General features: G+C 41.5%; 2 protein-coding genes across 2 annotated transcripts in view; one reads left to right on the top strand and one right to left on the bottom strand.

Annotated features, from left to right (window-relative positions):
* Nucleotides 1–1,683: 1,683 nt before the first annotated feature.
* atp6ap1lb (ATPase H+ transporting accessory protein 1 like b) lies at nt 1,684–8,841 on the bottom strand. The gene is made up of 7 exons (XM_076276972.1): nt 8,741–8,841; nt 5,894–5,934; nt 5,248–5,333; nt 4,740–4,981; nt 4,346–4,396; nt 3,971–4,214; nt 1,684–3,254 (listed from the first exon to the last, which is right to left on the bottom strand). Exons 1-7 carry the CDS (start codon nt 8,839–8,841, stop codon nt 3,018–3,020), a joined length of 1,002 nt encoding a protein of 333 aa, XP_076133087.1. The 3' UTR covers nt 1,684–3,017.
* Nucleotides 8,842–10,631: 1,790 nt separating this feature from the next.
* The window catches only part of dnah12 (dynein, axonemal, heavy chain 12), a 40,013-nt gene continuing 29,936 nt past the window's right edge, over nt 10,632–20,708 (top strand). The window contains 21 exon segments of the mRNA XM_076276968.1: nt 10,632–10,862; nt 11,029–11,116; nt 11,310–11,553; nt 11,772–11,844; nt 11,987–12,145; nt 12,464–12,659; nt 13,087–13,275; nt 13,497–13,650; nt 13,994–14,085; nt 14,213–14,391; nt 14,688–14,823; nt 14,936–15,061; nt 15,451–15,585; nt 15,962–16,155; nt 16,446–16,680; nt 17,162–17,347; nt 18,525–18,725; nt 18,943–19,137; nt 19,348–19,469; nt 19,624–19,906; nt 20,295–20,414. Of these exon segments, the coding sequence (XP_076133083.1) occupies nt 10,663–10,862; nt 11,029–11,116; nt 11,310–11,553; nt 11,772–11,844; nt 11,987–12,145; nt 12,464–12,659; nt 13,087–13,275; nt 13,497–13,650; nt 13,994–14,085; nt 14,213–14,391; nt 14,688–14,823; nt 14,936–15,061; nt 15,451–15,585; nt 15,962–16,155; nt 16,446–16,680; nt 17,162–17,347; nt 18,525–18,725; nt 18,943–19,137; nt 19,348–19,469; nt 19,624–19,906; nt 20,295–20,414 (3,507 nt within the window). The 5' untranslated portion in view covers nt 10,632–10,662.

Raw genomic sequence — 20,708 nt, 5'->3', positions numbered from 1 at the left:
AAAACAATTCACACTACGTCACTTATCAATTGCCAACATCATTGCATATGAACATTAAGCCTCAAACACCAACAACCAACATGTTGGCAACTAGGCTCAATTTGGCTGCGAAACAAGACTGCAATGAAGGATTCCGGACATCTTTGATCAGTTCCATAAATAATGCGTGAACCAGGTCAGTTAAATTAATTTCTGGTTAAAGATCTACGGGGACTGATGTCTGCTTGATGAGATTTGGGAGGTGCATTTATATTAAGACTGGAGTGGTGTGGCTAAAAATACGCCTGAAATTAGGCAACAATTTGTAGGTAAGCTAACTCTTAAAAATGGTTGTCACCAACTTATCTACCAGTAACTCTAGATACTGTTACTGTTAGTTTCTGGATTATCTTTGTTTTCATGAAAACGGCCTCGTTTGCCATGTGCAGTTTGCAACCTAATTTATGAAATCTCAAAAGGTAGCATTACCTAGCTAGCTGACTAGTTTCTAGCTATCAAATGTGCCCGACACCATCGCCGAATACTGTCATCGCCTACCAATGTCTTAACAAGAATAAATGGTCAACTCGGCGACATTTAGTTAACAAGTTAGCTGGCTAGCTGCCTCACATTAGTATATTAGCATAGCAAACCACACCTGTGTAACGTTACGTTAATTCATTATTACCAATCAGTCTATAAGCCCAACCTTGCCAGTTTAGCTAAATGGACAGCTAGCTGACCGCTAGCACTAATAGAAATGCAGCATAGCCGTTTTTGAAAATGCAAATAACTGCTCAGCATACCATACTTTCTATACCTGTTAAAGTGCATATAGATGTATTCCTATAAATGCGTTTATCTGACAAGTTATTGACGTTAGTTGAATTTGTTTTCTCACCTGAAAAATATTGGTCCCTTGTGGTGGCTACCAGAGGTGTGACATGAGGCGAACGATTTCATCTGATTAGTTCTAGCTGCTAATGTCTGGGGAGCCCCCATGTGGCTACCGCCGACAGTACATGCTCCATTCAAAGGGGGGGGGGGGGGGTTCCAACACAATCTTGAGTCTTGCTTTGTTTTATGCAGTCCATGGATAACACACACACACACTTAATTATTTTTCCCCCAATGCAATATAATGACAGTATTCAATATAGCCTATTTTATCAATATATTTCAAAAACTAGTCGGGATTCTGCTGGGATTTGAAAAAAAAAGATAAATAAATAAACTGGGGTGGCTGCCCTGAGAAGAAGAGGTATATTGGAGGGTGTTGGGTGAGGTCCGACAGGTAAACTGTCACAGCATGAGGGCGGTAGTCTGTCTGCCTGCTGGCAGGTGTGAGGAGAGAGCAGATGGCAGAGAGGGCAGTGGGAAAAAAACAGTGCCAGGAGGTCGCTTTAAGGAGACCATAATCAGAGAGCTTTGGGTGCAGCAAGAGAATGGCATCAGGTGGCTAAACTGAGCAAGCTTTTGTGGTCGAGAGCACTTGCCTTGGTGCCATGTTGCACACATGCATTTGTTATGTACAGCGGGGATCTGGATACACTCACAGTTAGATCCCTGTTGGACCCCTACAAATAGGTTATGTTTTATAAATGTGTATAAATCCATCCAAGACCCCAAAAATAGAAAAGAAACCCACAATAGGACAAGTTATGTGATCATAATTTATTGTTCAAACTACATCAATTGGTCCTCAGGAAACTTCCACAAGTGCTTTAGGTTTGAATGATTCCATCATGACCAAATGTACACATTGCACATATCTCTACCATGAGTATCGAAACTGCCATGTTACAACTTTTATTTCTAGTTATTGCCATGCTGTGGTATAGTGTAATAAGATGTTGCTGATGTCATCACTGCAGCTATAAGGTGTTTCTGAGTATGATAATAAAGGTATTGTCCTCTGTGTATTACTGAACAACATTCCTCAGATGAGCTCTTTACAGGTAAATTGATTTCATTGTAAATGCTCCTTTACTAGATAGTACTACAAGACATAATAATTTCTTTTGTGTGACATAAAGAAAAAAAAAATCAATCATCCATAGTCCAAGTTAAAAAAACAGAAAACTACTAGACCGACACAATGTGATAGTACTGATTACAAAACAAATGTCATACAGTATAGTTGGCATTTTCACAATTACCCATTGCAAAAATGGTTCAATACATATTTCTGGATTGTATATTTAGAGTTATGCATGGATCTCAAGCTAGATTTTTCTATGTGCACGGTATTTTTTGGAGGATATGTCAGGATTATTTCCATGTAACCTATGTATGGATGTGGATTATATAAAAAGACCTCATCACACTAGGCAAATACTGTACACATATGTTTTTACAGTGTTGTACTTTCATGTACTTTCAGCTGTTTGTCATTGCTGACAAACTCCACTTTGGCAGTCGAAACACAGTATTTTTTTTTTTAAATTGGCAGATCAGCAAGACCCATGGCCCATGGACTTGACTTATGAATGATATTGTGACTTTTTGAGATACAAAAGAACTCGCCCTGTCTAGGCAATCACCATCCATTCTAATCACAGTTATCTTTGTTGACTGGCAGTCCATGTCCATTGTTTGGCATCCATCTTGCCAGGTCACAGTTACTGTCATTGACAGTGTTTTTTCTTCTTCTTCTCTGTCTCCCTTTTCTTATTGTAAAATCCACGTTTCCAGAAATTGTCGTGCTTGTAAAATGTCAGAGTGCTAGTCCGCTGATAGGCCTGTGTTGCACACACGCTTGCCCCCTCCTGGCATGGCATATGTTTTGTCTGTGACCCAGGAGGGCAGCAGAGTCCTGGTGATTAGGGTGAGATTAAACACCTAACAGAACAGACAGCATGACGGCATGATTGGTTGAATCAGGGTGATGGGGGGGGCAGGGGCTGATGGGAACAGGGATTTTAAAAGACACTGCTGCCCTCTGGGACCATCTAGTCCTGTGCTCCGCCACTGCACACCCACCGCAACACTCTGGGCATCCTGTAAAGTGCAATTCTGGAAGGTGAGGGAGCTGTCCTTCAGAGACTGTTTTTGTCTGGGTGTTCCGACTCGGGGCTGCGAGGAAAGTAGACTGTAGCTTTGTGCTCTTCGTAACGGTCAATGTGCTTTAAATGCACCACCATGTGCAGCGCGTAAGCCAGAACCAGGAGCAGGATCAGGGAGGTGATAAGGCCCATCAGAATGGCAGGGGTGAAAAAGGTGGCGCAATCACTGGCTGAGGCAAACTTGTTGGACTGAACATTGAAGGCCTGGATCTGTAAGGGTAAAGAGAGGTTCTTAGTTATCTCAATATCTTATAAGATTTTTTTTTATTTATCTAATAGTAAAAAAAAAAAAAAAAAAAAAATATATATATATATATATATATATATATATATATATATATATATATATATATATATAATAGCAGTCTTTGTCCTTGCATGAAATGTTCAGCACTCTCTACAGTGTTTTCAGTTCACACACTTTAATCATTTATTAAATGTATTAAATTCACCATTCTTTACAGATCATCTACAGTACAGGCTATGCAATATTATGAAATGACAAAATAGTGTCATTTCATTATTGAGAAACCTTCAAACTTCGAGACAATTTAATAAAATAAAATCAAACTTTATTTATATAGTGCCTTTTGGGAAGTGTTGCAATACAAGGTGCTAACAGAGAAAAAGCCCAGAGAATGTAGTAGTGATTTGAAATCATTAACTGGATTAATCCATCTGATGTAAGCCCTAAAACACAATATATGAAACATATGGTATGTCAAAATAAAATGTAAACAATGTAATTATAAAATCAAAACAATTTACATGCAAATGCATATGTTCAATTTCCTAAACTTATCTATTTATGTTGAATGTTATAAGAGAACACTGTATGTTAAAACATTATATATACAAAGAAAGACATGCATCATCATCTAACTCTAGGCTTGGTATGAATGCCTAGCTTGCTCCCTGTCACCCACCTGGAAGTCTGTGAATGTGATGTGCCAGTTTGCCGAGCTGTCAGTGTAGGAGCTGGGCACCAGTAAGGTGTCATATTTCTGTAAGCTGCTGACGTGCTGGCAGTGGTAAGAATAGGTAGCAGGGGCGTAAACCTCGGTGGCGTTGAAAACAGCCTCGTGCGACCAGTTGTAGTGGATGTGAACACTGTCCAGAGTGAACCAGTTCTGGCCAGCCGACTCATAAAATGTGTTGGACATGTGAAGTCTGTTGATGAGGAAGAAACAGAGAGAGAAACAGAGAGAGACAGTCATCATGACAGGCATTACAGCTGAATGACTGCATCAGTGATAAGCTGGTGATGACATGTTTTTTGACACAGAGTGCTGAGTACTTACTTGATGACAAGTCCTCTTATGTCCTCCACATCTCCAAGGTGCAGGGACAATCTGTTGTCAAAAAAATCCAATCAATCATCAAAATATCAGGGGTTAAACATTGCTAAAATGCAATTCTCTAAAACACAAATGCATATGAATAAAAAGCAGTGTAAAACAGGCCAGTGAAGTCACCATCAATCTGTGCTATTATCATACAGTATATTGAGATACATCCAAAGCCTATTATCACAGGATTTAGAACAATGGCCCATTGAAGCCCACATAGCTTATAGAACAAACGCGAGGTTACCATTGTTAAATGAAGCATAGTGTTTTGAAACTAAGACTTACAGTCTGAATGGCTAAAACAGAGTTAATCCAAAAGCACACACAAAAACCAGCCATCACATACGTTGCTTTTTCCTTGGAGCAGACTGAGCCTTTTGTCTCTACTGAAGCATTGGGCCCAAACACTCTCTCAGTCAGATCCAGGAAAGTGTGATTCCTGTAGCGAATGGCCAGACGTTTGGCTTTGAACAGAATGCATATCTTGCCATTGTAGGCTACGGTCAGTGGAGAGTATGGCCCAGAACTGGTCGACTGCAGTAGCTTCCGCTTAGTTCTGGGTTGGGCATGCAGGTGCCACCCATAAGGCTGTCAGAAAAGAGGGTAGAAGGAGAAAAAAAAACACTGAACAAAAATGTCATGGGGACATCTAATGTAAGGGCTTATCTGAATGAATGCTACATAAAGAGAAGAAAATCCCTGTTGACATCATCTGGTCGGAAACAAATTCATATATGCTGTTCTAATCGGATGCCGTGCTACAACAACAACAGAGGCTGGATGTACATATTTCATGGCTTTGGGAACTATTCTTGTGTGCAAGGTCACATTGGCTATCAGGGAAAATGCTTTACCTGCAGTATTCTTCTGAGCGGATTCTCAGCTGCAGGCAAATAACTGCCCTCGTGCGAGGCACTTGGATTCTCTACGCCCACTCCATCTGCACAACAGCGATGGGAGAAGATTTTAGGGTAGGAAGATGAGCTCTGTGATACCACTCAGCACATGGAGTCACAATATTATTTTTAGTGACGCTCTGGCTCTGGTTGCCTATACTAAACACCCTGGTCTGCTTCTGATGGTCTGAGAATCTACACACTCAGGCTCATAAAATGTGATGTAGGATGAAAAATAACTGTGGCTGTCATTTTCATGGCATGTTTTCATATACATATCGAGCAAGACCTGTGTCCTTGTCAGCCTGCCTGATCGGTGATCTCATTACTTAGTGAGGTAAGGGGAGGCGAGGAAGGTGTGAGATTGTGACAACAGGAATAGTCTTGAGGGATAGTTTGTATTCACAAGAGCACAATGATTCATCTAGGCTTTAGACAAATTTAGAACAAATCATGTCACTTTAATTAAACTCATGGCAACAAGCAGGATAAAAAGAGCCTGTTTACAATCTGTTTAGAGGCGACCTGAACCTAATATATTCTTAAAAAATATGAATCTAAACAGCATTTTCCAGAAACTGTTTCTGAGGAACTTGTTACTGACCTGTTCTGATTCTGATAGCTTGATACTGGGGGACCTCTGAACTGTATAAAACAGAAAACAGTCTACATTGTGACATACAACATACAATGTACTCTCAATGGAAATGAAAAAAAAAGCAACTCGCACATTCTGAAAAGAAATAAGCACACTAAATGAACAATCTTTGTAACTAGTTATTTTCAATGAGTAGCACCCATTTTTACCTTGTTTACATGAGTTAATGTTTCTTTCGCTGTGTTTATGTGTGTGTGTGTGTGCGTGCGCATGTTTGTGTGTATATGCGTGCGCATGTTTGTGTGTATATGCGTGCGCATGTTTGTGTGTATATGCGTGCGTGTCTAGCAGACGGTCTACCCTCACACACCGTCCTGACTGTTCCCATAATACAGCAACTTCTAAGATTATCCCAAGACAAACCATTTAAACATCTAATCATAATGAGCTTGGCAGGGGTTATTCTAATACCTGATTAAGAGTCTGACTTTCGCCTGGTTTAGATCTGGAGGGGCTTTTGCACACTTTGCAGCCTGCTGTGCCTCCAGCTTTGGCCACTGTTAGAATAAGGCTAAACTATCTGGAACCAAGGTCAGCAGAGCCATGGCCAATATTAAGATTGGGGAAGCGACACTCCGTTCATTATCAAGCTACTACTTTTGTCTACTGGTACAACACAGCAACCGTCCCAAAGTGTCTTTCAACATTGTTGGGCGCTTTTTACCAGTCCTTTCTGAGGAAAGAAACTCAGAATACATCATGTGGATTTCCCTAAAAAATTTACCATCTAAAAAAATAGCCTTTCAAAACATGAGGCTTAGTCCGTATTGCAAACAACTGATAGGGTCCATAAGGGATATAGGATAAATAACAGGAACATTTTATTGCCTTCAGATAACAGGTACATTTTATCAACTAGTCCTGGATAGTATACAACATCCAATAGCTTTATATGGACTATCAGCAAAAATTCCTTACTGCAGTGACACACCATTCTGAAATGAGTCCTAAACTACTAAACTATACTGCTTCCATTGCATTGACAACCTGTTCAACCACAGCTACCATGGTCCTCAGGAAGGCACCGATTGCAGGCCTGTGTGAAATAACTCTCTCCTTTGTTCCTCTGCCAGCTTACTGAGGGCAGCAGCTGAGGACTCTGCTGCTGTCATTGGTTATGCCTGGACAGAGCGAGGTAAGTGCTGAACATAGCATATATGTAGTAGAAAAAAAAACTATACTCACACACTATGTCTCCATCTCCACTGTGATAATGTGCCATGTTCTCTCTTTCTATCTCATTTGTCTTCTCCTTTTGTTTCCTTTGCTTGCCTGCATATCTATAGTTTCTTCTTTCTTTTCTTTTCTTTGTACTCTAAAGCATATTTGGGCCATATGTCTGTAGGAATGTGCTGCCATGACACCTAACAATAGGTTAGATAATCAGATGGGATTAAGATTACAGTCATCACGTCTTGATGTGTTGACCTCAAAGTACTCAGAAAACATTGTGAACAACTGGAGACAGTGTTGGCCCCCCTCAAATCAAGCTATGACTACATTCTAAATGGCAATCCTTATAATCAACACAAGCATGGGAAATGTGTCATGCAAGTATCGGGTGTAAGAGTTTATTGACGTTTAAATATCTTTCTTGATGCAAATAATTGTTCTTTCATTGAATATGATTAACTGAGGTCTTAGCATAGACACAATAACAAAGACAGAAATTGATCTGTTTTGAATAGGATTTGAATAGGATTTTTCAGTGCAACCTGCCTGTCTGAGCTCACCATCTGCTTTCATATGGATGAAAATGTGTAATCCTTTTCGGAAAATTCAAACCATACCTCTGAGTTAACTAATCATCTGTCATAATAGTTGTTGAAAACTCTTAGACTGTGTTCACATGTGAAATCCAGACCTCTCTCAACATGTAATTAATAGGCGGATCAAGCTTCCAAAAAAACATTGCACAATGACAAAAGAGATAGTGCAGACACTGTTTCAGACAACGATTAAAACACTCTGTTTCAAAAATAGGAAGCTGTCATACATTTTCAGTTAAACTGATAACATTCTCCTTGAATAAAGTTGAAATGACAACTTTATCCCCATCCACTATCCCAGGGGGAAATTTTAACTTAAAGATTAAACAGTGAGTTAAATGATTGCATTTAGTATTCCTAATACAAAAGTAACACAAGAAAAGCCATTCCATTAGACAAATATGGTTCAAGTGATATGCCATAGGAACACAAAGCAATATACATTACTATTGATGATGCAGTACCACATGATACAAAATAGCAAATAACATGAATTTGACAATTACAATGACAACTAAATCTTACACATGAGAGGACTAGTATCCATGAATAAACCAGTAACAACATAAATATATATATTTTTCAATAATACATAAACCTGATGTTTAGCGGACAGTATATTTTCAGGTTACTAGTAGTAGGCCAGCTGAGTGATGCTATTGCAACACATTGTGGAGTGTCATATATAAACTGAATCCAACAGCCACAGCACTGAATGGAGAGTGTCTCTCCTGGCTCTTTGTCATAGCCATATCACAATGTGTTGCAGTTACAGTACGAACGCACACAGAGCCATCCATATATTCTATTTCTGGTGTTCACTCCTTTCCTTTGAATATATGCATGAATCTTAAAGGACTCTCTTACGCTTCTTTTTAAACCCTATTTTTTGTTTACCCTTTCTCACAGGCTTGTTTCCTGATGACTCCAGCCCACTGTGAGAGATATCCAGCTAGAGAGCCTGGAACTGCACAGCATCACTGCTGGGCATCCGTGAGCTGAGACGGAAATAGCAGCACCTTACCTCTTGTCCAGGATTGCAGGCACTTGATCAAAGGGCAAGGACAGTTGCATAAAAACAAAAGGTAGCAGTGCAAAAATAAGAAAAACACTGTGTTTAGCCATTGAGACAATCAGAGGAGACTGCCCGAGATGAGGTCTGCTTCATAATCTGCTCTGATAGCATATCCCTAAACCTGAGCGGAGTGACGGGCAGCCGCGGCAGCCAATACGCACACACAGGGTGAGGATAATCGTGCGTCACACTCCACGCAGCCTTCATTCTTGCTGCCTCGCTGTGCCCCACCCCTCCCTCTTTCCCTACCTCCCTCTCTCTCTCTCTCTCTCTCTCTCTGCCTCACTGTGTCTCTCACAAAAACATAGCCTTTGGCAAATCCCAAACTTCTTCCTATTTAACCTTCATTACACACTGTTTATTTGTAACACAAATTCACATTAATTTGATTTTAATCACGGCTACAGTCAGATTAATTCTGAGTGAGGCATAAAAGAGTCTGGCTGAAGAAATGTTATGACATGACCTAAATTTCATGGCCATGATAATTGAAATTCATTCATATGAGGAGTTATCCGTGTGATATAAAAAGAAACCCCTTGAGCATAGACTTGAAAAACAGATAAATAAATAAAAATGAAAAAAAGGAGGGGATAAACACATTTGCAAGCATCTCACAGCAGACTCCCTTCTCTTCTGTGAGTCAGATGATGTTGAATCATTCAACGTTTATTTCTGGCCTGCTTTTTTGACTTTCATGGAACTGTCAGAGGTGCTTAGCTAGTCTGCTGAATGCATATCATTACATCCAAAACAGTGGGCAGTAGTAGCCTATCAATTAATGGCAACAGTTACACCTACGCGCTTGTAAATAGCACTCTGTGAGTGCCAGTATAACAGTAGCTTCATCTGTTGTTCCAGAAGCCATAATATAGGTCGTGATTCTTCACACTAACATCAGAAATAAACAAAGACCACTGGGTTGTTTTCGTACAAGACATGGACGCTAGGCTACTTATCGTATTCATGATCAAAACACGTTTCCTATTAGGCTCAACGTCCACTCAAGACAAAGACGTGGGCAGTCATAATATGCTTGCATTTTTGTGCACCACAAATAAAATGGGGCAGCTGGAGACAGCGCTGCAATGGCTTTTCGGCATCTTGTGGCATCTATCGATGCACTGACTTTCAAGAGCAACATAGCCTGTGAAAAAATGAAATCTCGCCGCCTAGTGGATAAATATGGTATTCTGATCAACATCAATTCATACGAGGACTTCTTCTACCTCCATGGCCATTCTGAAATCACTAGTTGTTGTGATAGGCCTAGGGGCCATGTGTTGACTTTTCCTGCCAATTATATATGCACCTTAAAGTTAAGCACTTAGCTGACATCAGGGGTGAATGTGGAATACATCCTTGTTGTAGAAAATGTGCACAATTGCAAATTTATAGTTATCGAGTTATTAAGAAATTATTATTATCGAGTACCTAATCAAACACAACAAGCCACGTCTCTGACCCAGCGTTATATCATATCCGCGCTCTCAGTTCAGAGGTCTCAGTTTACTATTTCTATGGCAACACATGTTTACTCCCTTGCGCCACAACAAAGATGAGTACGATGAGACGAAAACGAACAGCTATGCCCATTGCTTAACTACATTAAAAATATATTTTAGATTTGACTGAACACACAAAACTTTGTCCGGTTATATAACTCACAAGGTAGGAGATTACGGAGTATAAATCGAGATGAGCGTTAGCTAACACTTTTTGGTAATTAGCAAGATGGCTAGTTAGCTTAGTTGGCAAGACATTCTAAACTGGCTACTGACACTTGACAGTCATGTAACTAGGTAGAGCACAATTGCATGCATTCGCGTTATGGTTTGGTTGACATAATCTACTTGTGTTTTTCTTCAAGGATGCCTACCTCCACAGGGGGGCTCAAATCAACACTAGAGGATGGTCTGAAGCAATACAGCGTCCTGCCACCTATCCAGACCGGACCAGGGAAGAATGGGGTCCGAGCGTGTGAGGTGCCCCCTGAGAGGTTGGCAACACAGAGAAAGCTTCTGCGGCACAGGAGGAGTAAAGATCAGCAACAAGAGTTGCAGAAATTAATGTAGGAATTGTTTGTCTTTTCCACCCTAAAAGTTGAAAAGTTAGTAAAAAAAAAGTGAATACGTGATAAATTTAAATACAGGTTGGTTAGCTGTCTAATGACTGCACAAAACAGTGAAGGAAAATAGTAGGCTATATCTAATTTGTCCATTAAATGTTTCCTACAGGATTGACAGTGCAATGCAAGCCTACCAACATTCCAAATATGCTCCACCCAGTGCCCCTCAGCCCGAGGAGCACCAGCTCCCCACCTCGGTAGAATGACCCTAAACATTCTCTCAGACTTTTTTTTCCTACACTACTCTGAAAGTGTGACACACAGGTATTTGTGTATTTACTGTTGTCTTCTTTCTTTAACAGCAGGGCATCAAAAACAGGAGAGTAAGTTTCATTTTTGTTTGACTATAGGGTACCTAAAGCAAATTAGAGATAATACCAACAAATATAGCCTAAAAGTGCACAATTAAAACAGACTCCTTAATTTGGTTCTCTCTTCATTGTAAAGAACTACACATTTCTGAAAACATGTGTGGAGGCCAACCCTATCGTGCCCATCCAGCAGCAGTGGCTGGATGCCATGCTGACCCGGGTGCCCCCGCAGCTTCGCCAGGGGCCCGGTCGCCAAGAGCTTTTGGAGGAGCTCTGCAAGGAGGTCAGCGAGAACTTCATGGCTGGCATGGTCAAACACACAGGTGAGCATGATTTGGAGTTCCCTCTACAGTCTCAGCAATCATTTCAAGCCTTGACACAGAGAAACACATTTCTGTGCTGATGGGTGTACTTCACTGAGCATGAGCTACTTGTGACATATTCTGAAGTGCCATCTCCGAAGACTGTAGCCATAGGGATTCTGATGTGTTAGAGTTACCAGTGTTTTCAGGGATTCATCTAATGTGTTCTCTTCCATCAGTGAACACTATCCTTCAGAAGCCAGATGCAAAGGCAGCAGAGGTTGAACGACTAGACCAAGTCCCAGCAGGAAAGTAAGTGATAAGTGAATGAGAAAATACAGTATATGGTAATCAGCAATAGAACAGTCTGTAGAAACTTCATCTCATGTAATGTCACAGAGTTTTATAGAGAAACAGTCCCTCTATTGATGTATCCGTGTTGGTTTGTTTGCAGAACTTGTGATTTTTCCAGGCCTTGGAAGGACAGCTTCATCAAGAATCGTAAGGAGATGAAGGACAATTTGCATATTCTCCACCCAGTCATGAGAATCACTCTGGATATATGTTATGCAACCTTCTCTAATCTACTGCTGGTCGATCTATCTGACTGCAGGTGTGAAAGTACAACTGGCATTTTCCTCGGTGTATGGATACAAATTGCCATTATTAAATTCAGTTATAATTATGAGTTATGGTATAGTAGAAGTAGTTCCAGTTATTCGTGACATAAAGTCGTTAAATAATTGGTGAAAATCTACTAACTGCTGATACATTTCAATTCTTCATACAAACACATTATTAATAGTATATGAGTTGTTTAATCACAGTTATTCACAATATTAAGTAATTAAATAATAATGGAAATTTAATTCAATCGTTCTTGGCAACTTGTGTTCTTGTGTGAATTACTGAAATGGACTTGTGCTTGAAGGTCCAAGGGTCCCGTTGACTGTGTGAGCCTGAAGAACAAAGTGGCTCTGGAGTGTGACAAGATGGAGGAAAGGCTCATGAACAATTGGTTCCCCAAAGTCATTCATGTCCTCACCAGCAAAGACATGATAAAAGGAATAAAGGCAGACAAGCTCGACTCTTTCTACAACTGTGCCTCTACCCTCATCTCAAACCAGGTGAATTGAAATAACTGAATGTGAATTTAATGCTGAAATTTAGGGATCGGCATCCTATTGGTGTTGTCTGCGTGAAAGAGGCCTAATTGTTTATAATCTAATGGAAAATTACACTACTTATTGTATCATGCACTCTTATGAACATAAATCGTCAGATTGTATTATTGTTAGATAGTGGGTTTGTTTTTCAGCATTTTTTTTAAACTATGTGTAGATCTCAGGTCCAGGTAGCATTCATCTCATTATGGAGGTTGTGATAGCTATATTGTTAGGGCAATTCCGCGCAAAACCGTCACATCCATAACGCCAACACAATGCCATGGTATTTAGTTGGCGTTTTGGACGTGACAGTTTTGCGTGGAATTGCCCTAAAATAACTTAAATGTTAAATGCAACATACTGCCCCCCATCCCAACCCACTCCTTAGCTGAGAGGCCTTATTGAGCGCAGTGTGGAGGAGTTTGCCAGCCTATTCAGCCCCAGCAGAGCCTATAAGTTACCCCTCTTCAGGATGGACTTGACCTTTGATGATGAGAAGATGGAGTTCTACCCCACCTTCCAGGACCTGGAGGAAGCGGTCATGGAAATCCTGAATAAGATCTCAAACACCATGCAGGTGCACTAAACAGGAGCCTAAAACAACAGTTGAATACGGAGGCCATCCATTTAGAATGCTTCTTTTCTAATATTTTTCTCATCTCACTCTCCCTCTCTCTCTCTCTCTCTCTCTCTCTCTCTCTCTCTCTCTCTCTCTCTCTCTCTCTCTCTCTCTCTCTCTCTCTCTATCTCTTTCTGCATGTGTTTGTGTGCGTGTGTTTATGTGTTTGTGTTTCACAGAAAGTTCAAACGGTTCAGTCTTGGCTGGCAGAAGGTAATCCGTCAGTACTGGATGCTAAACTGGCAGATCATGTGTTACTCTGGGCTCAGAAGACAGTCCGAGACGCTGTGCGTCAGCACATGGAAGAGCCGGACCTGCATTTTCAGTATTACGGTGCGTCTTAGTGAGAACACTGAGCAAGATTCATATGAAGCAAGTGTGCACCTCTGATAGGACTTATTTTTTTGGTAAAACAATGAAAACATTAATACCCTAATGTATGGATATGCAATAATAAAAAATAATCCACAACTTTGTTTCACAAAGCACAGTAAACCACTTTAAAGTTAATTCTAGAAGAGTTACTTGGAAGATTACACCCAGTGTTTATATTTTTCCCTGCAATGTTAAAACACAGCTTTAACCGTTATACCAGTTTCTTGCTGCTATATTTCATATGACTTGCATGTAGTAAATGATGATAAAAGCAATTCTATTCACTTGTGTTTCACTACAGTTGACAACTATGACTGGTTAGTCAATGGAACAGCTCAAGCTCAAATAGAACAGTTTATGGAGGAAGAGCATAGCTTTGATGAGTACGCTGAAGTAAGACTAAATGTAAAATATATATTACATTAACTGAATAGCTTGTGTGTGCTTTCGTGTTGGTTCCTTTCCTTCTTAAATTCATAAAGATATGTTTTTTTCCCTTTTGATCTGATGTATCTCTCAGCAAGTGGAAGCTTTTCGGAAGCTGTCGAGTGAGATCATCAGCTTGCCTGCTGTGGCTCATTTTGCCATGGTCCGCCTGGACTGTGAGGAACTGAAGCAAGGCCTGTCCAAAAAGGCCAATTCCTTTAGACAGGTTCTCTTGGAGTGCCTCATCAGAACTCACCGTGTACACTGTCTGGAGTAAGACCAGTTTGCCATCCCTCTCTGTACTGGCCTCTTAATCAGCCTCACAGGAACTCACTTGCATTTACTTTAACCTTGGCTTGCTAGTCACAGGGTCACAGTCATATACTGTAGTCTGCAGCTGAGACACAACAGCTTGTGATGTTCATGCAACAACTTGAGCCCTTTCACAGTTACATACACACTCACTGTATATTCTTAATAGGAAGGTAGTGAAGAATTAGTGGTTTTGATTTTTCCCTTAACATCCAGTTCCTCATTGAGTTTTTATTTACTTCGAATGTTCATCCAAGGATATGTAAGGAGTTTGAGATCATCCAGGAGACAGCACTTAAAGTGCCTGAGACAACAGAGGACATAACGGAGATGCTGGCTTACATAGGACACGTGAAATCAAAGGGCATAGAGGAGCTCAATGCCAAAATTATGGTGCGTAATATCCTGCATATGTTACTCAGACATGCACCATACTTTTATGAGGTCTAATTGCTTAACTGTATATTTACGACAATATATCATCCTATATTGTTTTCTATGGCAGGAGACACAGCACAGGTTGAATTACTTGCTGGATGTGCACTTGTTTGATGCAGAGGACCTTCATCTGAACTCAGTAGTGCTTGTCTGGCCCCAGAATATATTGCCAATATTTGAGCTTAACAATGAGGTACCATATGCCATGCCTTGCTTTCATACAATTTTGAGACATACTGTGAGCATTTACATGTGCTGTGAGCATTTACATGTACATGTTGATGTAGCTTATATTGTGTTGTGTGTTTACAATATATATTATCATTGCATTTGCATTTATTAATTTACCAGACATTTCAATTCAAAGGCACTGATATTGTTCATTGAGACAGAATACATTTTCATAAACCTGTCTGCTATTTGGGAATTAAAATATTGACATTAATGATAACATAATATTAGTATTGCTAGTAGTTTGCTACACCATTTGCTTTTTTGCCGAGCTACAGCTACAGGAGCTGCATCATGTTGTTGTTGACCGCCGTGTGTTAATGTTCATTGTGTGCGTGCTGGATGGTGCAGCTGATGGAGAAGGCCAAGCATAAGGGCGAGCAGGAGCTGCTGCAGAGGAGGGAGCGGCTGATCATGGAGCTGGAGAAACTCAGACGCAGGATGAAGGAGTTCGAGGAGTGCTCCGAGCTGGACATGATGCAGCAGGTGGGTCCGCTCCTGACCTAGCGCAGGATAGAGTGCTTTCTACTGCTGCAATGATACGCTGCCAAGCCAGTACAGTGCATATTGCACCCTAAAAGAAGTGCATCTGTGTTTGGGCAAACTCACTTTCAAGTTTACTAAACAGGACATTGTACAAATATGGCACATTCCATCACACCAATCTTCTGCTACAGTAATTTAAATGCTTTAGAGATTATTTGATTAGGTGACCCTCTTTGAAACTGAACTTGAACTGATCCATGACTGTTTCACACCCTTGCTGCATTCCCTGCAAACTGATCCATGGCCTGTTTAATACCTCTACTAGAGCTCTCGTCCTTGCCTCTTCACAGCTTGCTAACTATGATGTCTCTTGCAGTATGTCAGTGACGTAAGAACGGTTCATAAGCGGCTGCAGGATGCCGAGGAGGCCGTCGATTTCATCAATAAAGAGGAGACGCTTTACAAATGGGACCAGACAACCTACCCAGCTATTGAAGTTATCAAAGAGAGTATTGAGCCCTACCAGAAGCTTTTTGGTTTGGTGTTGAGATGGCAACGGACTGAGAGGAAGTACGTGGACTTTCTTCAGTCCTGACTGCATTTAACCTACTCCTGAAAACTGCAATGAACTGATTGAATTGCCCTAATTTGAATTGTGGGCAAAGAGCAAGGTCTTAAGTCTACCTAGAGTTAATTTAATAATTAGGCAAAATCAATTAGCTATTTTAACACCAGGGGCAATATCTTGCCTGTAAAGACTGATGAGTCTGCTCAATGCACCCATCTGCCAGATAGTTATTGCACAAGAACTAAAGACTTGTTGATAGACTTTGCAGTAACTGAGTTTACCTTTTCTTTAGATGGATGGATGGGGCCTTTTTGGACCTGAATGGAGAGAGCATGGAGGTTGAGGTGGACGAGTTCTTCCGTGAGGTCTACAAGACGCAGAAGTTCTTCCAGCAGAAGCAGAAGAAGGCCGAGCAGGAGCGAGAGAAAACGGCCCCAAAGAAAAAGCCCGGGGAGCAGGAAGACAAGCAGGAGAACGCCACTGTCTTCATCTGCTCCAGGGTCCTAGAGCAAGTCAAGGACTTCAAGGTACCGACTTGGTTAAACGTGCCTGTGATTACTCATGTGAGGCATAGGAAAGTCCTCGGAACAGGATGATTTTTCATTCTGCACAAACAAAGGCTACATCATAGTTCAGGATGCAATAGACAGCAAGCAGGGAGTAGGGATTTGTCAATGCTACTAGGACATACAAAGATACTAGGAGAATCATGATTAAATGTGCAGGGTGCAGAATGAGGCTGTGTTCTCAGATAAGTGGTCGATGAGAGAGTTATGCCCTCGTGGATTTGAATTTCTTGTGAAGGAATCCATTTTCAGGTGTAGCGTCACAACGAGGCTCTCCATGGTGCTGAAGTGTTTTGGGGGTGCAGAGTGCAACTAGACAGTCTCACAATCATACATAGTCATTCTTAAAGAAGTCCTGTCCATGGTGATATTCATTTTGTGTAAAAACATGAAAAGATGTTAATATTTTGTTTTGAAAATGCCAACCAACTCCTTTCCACAGGAAAACATTCCGATGGTGTCCATATTGTGCAACCCGGGCATTCGTACTCGCCACTGGGAGCAGATGTCCTCCATCGTCGACTACGACCTCACGCCAAACTCGGGCACCACCCTGCGCAAAGTCCTGCGCCTGAACCTCGCCTCCTACCTGGAGCAGTTTGAGATCATCAGTGCTGCCGCCAGCAAAGTAAGAGCCAGTGTGGGGTGGTGTGGTGTGGGGAGGGGGGTTGTTTCAGGACTCCGCTGTCTACAGGGATTTTCTCTTCTCCTCTCCTCAAGCCTGTTAATTAATTAGACATTAACGAGATTAGGAATCCTCCCATCTAAACTTGATTCCACTGATTAGAGTGGATGTCTGTGCAAGTGCACCTACTGTATGCGTACGTGGCAACACTTTACATGTAAAATTATCTTCTCCTTTTATAAAATAGAAGAAAATTAATTAAAGAGAATGAATAGAGAGCTGAATTTTACTTCACTATAAGCAAGAGCCATCAGTATCCGCGTCCATTTTTGTTAACCTTTACTAACTGTTGTTGTCAAAATTAATTTTAAATTAAAAAATTGTGTTGTGATATTTGAAACCATTTGAAAACAATTGAGACCACCAGTCTGCCATTGGCACTGATAATGCCATGGTCTTAGCCTGACGAGCCAGACCCACATCAAGATGTAGGGTCTGGGAACTTACCACTAACTGTTGTTGTCAAAATTAATTTTAAATTAAAAAATTGTGTTGTGATATTTGAAACCATTTGAAAACAATTGAGACCACCAGTCTGCCATTGGCACTGATAATGCCATGGTCTTAGCCTGACGAGCCAGACCCACATCAAGATGTAGGGTCTGGGAACTTACCATTGGCACTGCTCAATCCGAGGGGCGGGATAAACAGTTGTCTTTCAAGTTTCCTCTGCACGCAATAGCCAACGGAGAGTTGCTAGACTACCCTGGCTGCAAATTACATTTGCTGACGCTAAGGTGGGTCTAGATTTCTAGGCTACCATGGTCTTTAAGGCAGCCGTGGCCTACTGGTTAGCGTTTCGGACTTGTAACCAGAGGGTTGCCGGTTCGAACCCCGACCAGTAGGCACGGCTGAAGTGCCCTTGAGCAAGGCACCTTACCCCTCACTGCTCCCCGAGCGCCGCTGTTGTTGCAGGCAGCTCACTGCGCCGGGATTAGTGTGTGCTTCACCTCTGCTGAGTGTGTTTCACTAATTCACGGATTGGGATAAATGCAGAGACCAAATTTCCCTCACGGGATCAAAAGAGTATATACTTATACTTATACTCTGTTGAGCCCCTGGAGGTAATAATGCTCTTTGAAGTTGACCTGTGCTGACCTGTGCATCATCACCTGTCCAGGAATTCTCCCTTGAGAAGGCCATGCAGACCATGGTGGAGGTGTGGGATGGTGTGTCTTTCAACCATCACCCCTACCGCGAGTCCGGAGTGTCCATCCTCACTGCTGTGGACGAGATCCAGACCATGCTGGACGATCAGATAGTAAAAACACAGACCATGAGGGGCTCCCCTTTCATCAAACCCTTTGAGGCAGAGATCAAGGTTGGTAGATAATATGCACCTGCAGAGTTGCTTTAAAAATGAAAGCCAACAAACAACAAAAAAGGCACTGGATAAACATTCATTGATCACCCTTAATCAATTGGATGCAGTGTTTTCTGCTTAGTCACTGATATCATGTGCAATGTGATAGCATGTGGACAGTGAAAATATCCATCAGTGTTATTAGTCAAACAAGCCTCTTCCTGGTTGTGCTTAGAGGTGGGAGGAGCGTCTGATCCGTATCCAGGACACCATAGATGAGTGGCTGAAGGTGCAGGCCCAGTGGCTTTACCTGGAGCCCATCTTTAGTTCTGCGGACATCATGCAGCAGATGCCTGAGGAGGGGAAGCTCTTCCAGACCGTCGACAAGATCTGGAAGGACGTAATGAAGCACTGTGTGAAGGACCCAAAGGTGAGCGGTCTGCTTTTCCTGGACGTTTTTAATAATTGTTTCCAAAAAAACGAGTTCCAAAAATGGTATGAATTCATTTTAAGTGGACAAATACTGGTCCTGAATGCCCTTGTGCTGTTTCTCAAAGACCTTGATGATATGACAATATCAAAGAACACTATTTTAATTATTTCTTGAGCCTAATGTTGCATATATTTTATTTTCCAAAAGATTTTAGCCGCAACGTCACTGCCTGGTTTGCTTGAAAAACTTCAAGATTCCAATGGACTACTTGACAAAATAATGAAAGGACTAAATGCCTACTTGGAGAAGAAACGGATCTTCTTTCCACGGTTAGTCAAAAATCACCTACTGTATATATAAACCACTTACATAGTGTTTAGTCCATACGTATGTAGACCAATGGGATTAGCTGTGACTTTGTCATTGGCATGACTGAATTAGCACGCATACAGTATCAACAAATGTCCTTTTCTTTTGCCACAGGTTTTTCTTCTTGTCCAACGACGAGATGCTGGAGATTCTTTCCGAGACCAAGGATCCTCTGCGGGTGCAGCCACACCTGAAGAAGTGCTTTGAGGGCATTGCCAAGCTGGACTTCCTGCCCAACCTGGACATCCGGGCCATGTACAGCAGCGAGGGCGAGCGGGTGGAGTTCATCCAGCTCATCTCCACCTCTGAGGCCCGCGGCGCTGTGGAGAAGTGGCTGGTGCAGGTGGAGGACATGATGCTCCGAAGCATCAGGGATGTGGTCAACCGCTCCAGACTGGTAAGATGGTTCATTTATCCACTAGCACTCTCTCTCTCTCTCTCTCTCTCTCTCTCTCTCTCTCTCTCTCTCTCTCTCTCTCACCACACTCTCTTTCTCTCTGTGTGTGTGTGTGTGTGTGTGTGTGTGTGTGTGCATGTTGTTTGTATTTTTTTTTTTGTATTTATATTTATTTATATGTTACGTCTGTTGCAAAAGAGCGCAAGGTGGAGAAGGCAAATGTGTGTGATCTCTACATGTATTAACTGTATGTAGAGTGTATAGATGTATAAGCTACCCAAGGTTAGGTTATTTGGTATATGGTAGGTTAATTATCTCCAGACAGGCAGAGACAATTGGGCCTCTCCATTGCTTCACTGGGCCCATAGTTCTCTCTGTGTCACTGCAGGCCTACCCAGAGACCAAGAGGAGCCAGTGGGTGCGGGATTGGCCCGGGCAGGTGGTGCTGTGCACCTCTCAGATGTTTTGGACACTGGAGGTTCACGAGGCCATCCGCAGTGGATCAAACGTAAGGATGAGCTTTTTACTTATGTTTTATAATAAATACTGTATGATTTATTATGATGTAGGGGTGTAACAGTACACAAAAATAACGGTTTGGTGTGTGTACATTGGTTTTGAAGTCATGGTTTAGTTAATTTTCGGTACAGTAAGCCTGTAGGTACTGCTAGCCCAAAATTCCCTGACAATATTGCATTTTGAAAAGGTCTCAAAGGATTTTTGATGTTATTTAACTTTTATTTGTCTTTTCTTGTGCTCTTATAAGACCACATTTTTCCATATTTTTAGCAGTATGTGTGTT

The sequence above is a fragment of the Alosa pseudoharengus genome, unplaced genomic scaffold (genome assembly GCF_046254945.1).
Source record: "Alosa pseudoharengus isolate Yale_2024_CS ecotype anadromous, Long Island Sound unplaced genomic scaffold, YU_APseudo_1.1 YU_APseudo_1.1_scf_9, whole genome shotgun sequence".
NCBI lineage: Eukaryota > Metazoa > Chordata > Actinopteri > Clupeiformes > Clupeidae > Alosa > Alosa pseudoharengus.
This window is presented reverse-complemented; position numbering and strand designations above follow the sequence as displayed.